The following is a 4,445-nucleotide window of genomic DNA, read 5'->3' as shown; positions in this document are numbered from 1 at the left end:
CGCGAGGCCCTGGGCAGGCCGGGGGCCCCTGCGCCGTCCTGCACCCCAGAGTCTGAGCTTTGGGTGGCCCACAGGGAAGGGCGCGCCGGTGATCCGAAAAGGTTTCGGGCGCCCCTCGGGGACCTTACCGCGGTTGCAGCAGCCGAGGCCAGAGGAAGCTGGGGACGACCGCGCCCGTCCCTGCGGGGTCGACGCTTCCCTGGGCGCTCTTGGGTCCAGGAAGGGTCTTGCGAACCCTGAGCGCTGGAGCAGCGCAAGTTATAGCCACAGACCCTCCCAAGTGGGGACAAGCTAAGTATGCTTAGGGGCTGCGCGCCTCTGCGCCCCAAAGGCTGCAGGCGGCCCGAGATCTGAGCTCGCAGCATGACCTGGGATAGGCCATGCCCTGCACGTGGCTGGGACAGGAGCATACTCCTCAGGCACCCCCAGTCTGAATCAATCCTAGGGGTTCTTTGGGGCAAGGAGCTGGGCGGCTCAAAAGCCAGTAGTAGTCTAGGATTTTAGTGTGGCCCAGCCAGCTTGGTTTGGGGGCTTCCACATCAGGGGAAGGAGACGTGCCTTTCCTCCTCGAGGAACAGGTCGAATTTCCTTAGTTCTTAGTCACTATACAGGGTGGGCAGGGGCCTTTCTCTGGGGGCAGGGTACTCACCAGTGCTCCCCAGCCCCACCCCCTTCAGCATAGAGCAAGCACCCTGGCCTGGGCTGGGGGAGGATTCCCAGACTAACCCGGCCTAAAAGTCCTGCCCCACCCACAGGTGTCCCAGACCCAGGCTAGAGGTGAGCATGGCTGAGCAGGAGCCCACAGCTGAGCAGCTGGCCCAGATCGCAGCAGAAAATGAGGAGGATGAGCATTCAGTCAACTACAAGCCTCCAGCCCAGAAGAGCATCCAGGAGATCCAGGAGCTGGACAAGGACGATGAGAGCCTGCGCAAGTACAAGGAGGCCCTGCTGGGCCGAGTGGCTGTCTCTGCTGGTGAGTGACCGTCAAAGGACACCTGTCACCCTCAGCTCCTGCCCTGCTCCCGCCCTCCCTTGGGAGCCTGCCTCCTGGAGTGAGGCATGGATGGAGGGGGTAAGCTCTAACTTACTGTCTCCCCAGACCCGAGCTGCCCCAATGTCATCGTGACTCGTCTGACCCTTGTGTGCAGCACCGCCCCGGGCCCACTGGAGCTGGACCTCACAGGTGAGTGGGCACCAGCCCCCCAGGGTGGGGCTGGCCTCTATGGCCAGCCCTAAAAATAATTTCCCGGGCACTTACTCCCTCTGGTGAGGCAGATGGGAACTGCACCCAGGCCCTAGGAGACTGTGTGGGGTGAGGCTGTGGGGTGAGACCGGGCTGAACCTCCTCCCCACTGCAGGTGATCTAGAGAGCTTCAAGAAACAGTCGTTTGTGCTCAAGGAGGGTGTGGAGTACCGGATAAAAATCTCTTTCCGGGTAAGGCTTATTAGGCTTTGGGGGGCTCTGGAGGAGGGGAGCCTGGCTGACCCCCACTCTGGGTCCTTGCAGGTGAACAGGGAGATTGTGTCAGGCATGAAGTACATCCAGCACACCTACCGGAAAGGCGTCAAGAGTGAGTGAGGGCCGGGGAGCCAGGGCTGTGGGCTTCCTGGCAGGGGCCAGCGGCACTGGTGGCCACTCCCTTCCTCCTGTCCCACAGTTGACAAGACTGACTACATGGTGGGGAGCTACGGGCCCCGGGCAGAGGAGTACGAGTTCCTGACGCCCATGGAGGAGGCCCCCAAGGGCATGCTGGCGCGGGGCAGCTACAACATCAAGTCCCGCTTCACAGACGATGACAAGACTGACCATCTGTCCTGGGAGTGGAATCTCACCATCAAAAAGGAGTGGAAGGACTGAGGCCTGGCCGAGAGGCAGGCAGGGTAGACGGACAGACGGATGGACGGACAAACGTACCCCTCCCCATCTCCCCACCCCAAACCAAAGTGCTGACAGGACCCCTCCCCGCCTCCATCCCTGTCCATCTCTGGAAGCTCCTCCTCCCACCGTCCCCTGCCCTCCTGCCCACAGGCTCCTGTGGTCTCTAGTGTCACGTTGCTGCTTCTGCCTGTGCCGTGTCGGGGAGGGGCTCCAGCCCAGCCTCCACCCCCTCTGTGTCCCTCCAAGTTCCCTTGCCCATCTTCTCCAGGCCCAGACGACCCTGGCATTCAGAGGGAGAGGAGCGCTGTGGGGCTACCGAGCCCCACAGCCTCCCACCCCTGCTGAGCATGGGTGCGCACTGCCGGGCCCTGGCCAGTCCACCCTCTCCCGCCCTCCCAGTCCATTTGTCGCTGTCAGTCACCGTCTAACCATGATGCCTTAACATGTGGAACGTGTGCTGGGGGCCGTCGCTAACCCTTAACTTCCTCCTGTTTGCATGAGCATGTGGTCCCCGTCCCTGCCCTGTCTGTGAGCCCGTTGACCCAGGAGGCCTGGGGTGTGCTGCTGTAGCTCCTGTCCGGCTGCCAGGGCCTGGCCAGCCCTCCCACTCCAGCCAGCGCTCGGGGAGGGCCGGATTGCCAAACCGCCTCCAGTCCCACCTGGGAGGCGGGTGTCCTCTGCCTTCTCTGCCCCCAGGCAGTGCGCACACCCTTCCCCACAGAGCCCTCGAGGGACAAAGCCAGCTGCTGAGCCTTACTTGTCCCACCAGGGCGCCACAGCCCCAAAACCTTGTGCCTGGCCTGCCAGTATTTATTGCCTCCATTTGTGCCGTCCTCTGGGCCGGCCGGCCTGCTGCCTCCACCCTGGCGTTCAGTGCCACCATCCCCAAGCAGGCCCTCCCTGGACCCAGCCAGGACAGACATGGGACCAAGTGCACACAGTCGGGAGCTGTCTCCTGCGCCTCCCCTCCCCTCCCAGGTTCCCAAGTGGTGTTTGTCAGGCCCTGGCCTTGACAGGCAGCAGAGCCTGTCCCTGCTTCTATTCTGACCGGGAAATAAACACCCCTGAAGGATTGGGGTCTGCTGCTTCTCTTGGAAGTGTGGAAGGGGTGGCAGGGCCCCTGCAGGGATGAGGTATTGCACCAGAGGCACCTTCACTGGGGCTTCGGGTCTGCAACTCCCCATCCAGAGGTGCTTTAACTGCTGCTGGCTTCCAGCTGCTATTTAATGAGAAATGAATGTTGAAGTCTGCCTTTCTCAGATGGCCTGGTAGCGTGACAACTGTAATCCTAGGCCTCTGGGAGGCTGAGGCAAAGTAATTGATTGCAAGTTCAGCGCAGATAGGTTTACTGAGACCCTGTCTCCAAAAATGGGCTGCCAGGCATAGTGGTACACACCTGTGATCCCAGCACTTGGAGGCTGAGGCAGGAGGATCACTTGAGTTTGAGACCAGTCTTGGCTCTAGTGAGTTCACATCCAGCAAAATGGGGCTGGGAATGTAGCTCAGCAGTAGAGGGCCCCAGGGTTTTTATGCTCTTTGATGCAAAAAAAAAAAAAAAAATGGGGCTAAATGCAAGGCCCTGGGTTCAATCTGCTATACCTCCGAAATCAAACTACATACTACGAGGGCTGGGAATATAACTCAGTGTAAGACCTGGAGTTGATTCCCAGTACTAAAGGAAAGGGGTGGGAATGTAGCTCAGTGGTGCAGAGACTGCCTCACAAGCGCAAGGTCTTGAGTTTTATCCTCTGTACCTGAAAAAAAAAAAAACCTCCCTCTCTGGACAAACCCGTCGAGGCCCCCCAGTGGCTCATTGCCCCTGAGTAGTGTAGGTGTGGCCTGTTACAGGAAGTTGAAAGGTGATGGTCCTGGCCTTTGGGACTGACCTGGAGAACCGTTTATCCCTGGCGCCTGCCCCCTGCCTGCCGTCCCCAGGTGGTGACAGGCCATTCCCGACTGCCGAGGAGCCTGGGGAGGGCGGGTAGCTGTGTGTTCCCTGAGAGGAAAGGCTGATTGCAGGGAAACGCACGACCAGGGCTGGAACAGGAAGCTGGTGGCCTCTAGGGCAGGCGGGACCCGGAGGGAGCGTGGGAGGGACCCTGAGTTCCGCAAGAGGCCCGTGTTACCACGAGGGGGCGCAAGAGAGCTATCAGACGAGCGCTGGCCTCAGCGAGGCCTCCGATCCAGCCCAACACTTAACGTTTCTCTGCAGAGGGACTGACCTCAAGGCCAGGATGGCACGTCCACCTCTCTGAACTCCCCAAAGGTGGCCGGTAACATTGAGCCCACACCTTGTCCACCTGCCCCATATGAGAAGGACCGACAGCCCAAGCAACACAGAAAAGAGATTGCTCCAGGAATCTTTCTTACCCCTTCCCGCTTGGTGCAAGCTCAGAAGCCGCCCTCTGCAGCCTGGACAGTTTAGGATAGGCTGCAGACCATGTTTAGGCAACGGAGTGGCTGGGGTGCCCCAGTGCCACACTGGCCATGCCCACGTGGGTCCACTGTGGCCCTAGCGTTAAGCCGGTGGGTCGAGAGTTCACTGTTAGCTGATCCCTGAGACATG

General features: G+C 60.4%; 1 protein-coding gene across 1 annotated transcript; it reads left to right on the top strand.

Moving 5' to 3' along the window:
• The first annotated feature begins 19 nt into the window (after positions 1-19).
• Arhgdia (Rho GDP dissociation inhibitor alpha) lies at positions 20-2,741 on the top strand. Its single transcript, XM_010618639.3, has 6 exons — positions 20-101; positions 756-973; positions 1,100-1,183; positions 1,359-1,435; positions 1,508-1,571; positions 1,659-2,741. Exons 2-6 carry the CDS (start codon positions 784-786, stop codon positions 1,856-1,858), a joined length of 615 nt encoding a protein of 204 aa, XP_010616941.1. The 5' UTR covers positions 20-101; positions 756-783; the 3' UTR covers positions 1,859-2,741.
• Positions 2,742-4,445: the final 1,704 nt, after the last annotated feature.

Source organism: Fukomys damarensis, unplaced genomic scaffold, assembly GCF_012274545.1.
Source record: "Fukomys damarensis isolate Sample0158 unplaced genomic scaffold, DMR_v1.0_HiC HiC_scaffold_23, whole genome shotgun sequence".
Classification (NCBI taxonomy): Eukaryota; Metazoa; Chordata; class Mammalia; order Rodentia; family Bathyergidae; genus Fukomys; species Fukomys damarensis.
Note: the sequence above shows the minus strand (reverse complement) of the source record. Positions and strands in the feature narration are given on the sequence as shown.

What these genes read in the sequence shown, in the direction of transcription:
- Arhgdia (XM_010618639.3), top strand. Translation starts at nt 784, where the DNA reads ATGGCTGAGCAGGAGCCCACAGCTGAGCAGCTGGCCCAGATCGCAGCA. An exon ending in CCGAGTGGCTGTCTCTGCTG is followed by an intron (nt 974 to 1,099) that starts GTGAGTGACCGT and finishes CTGTCTCCCCAG; the next exon opens with ACCCGAGCTGCCCCAATGTC. An exon ending in CTACCGGAAAGGCGTCAAGA is followed by an intron (nt 1,572 to 1,658) that starts GTGAGTGAGGGC and finishes CCTGTCCCACAG; the next exon opens with TTGACAAGACTGACTACATG.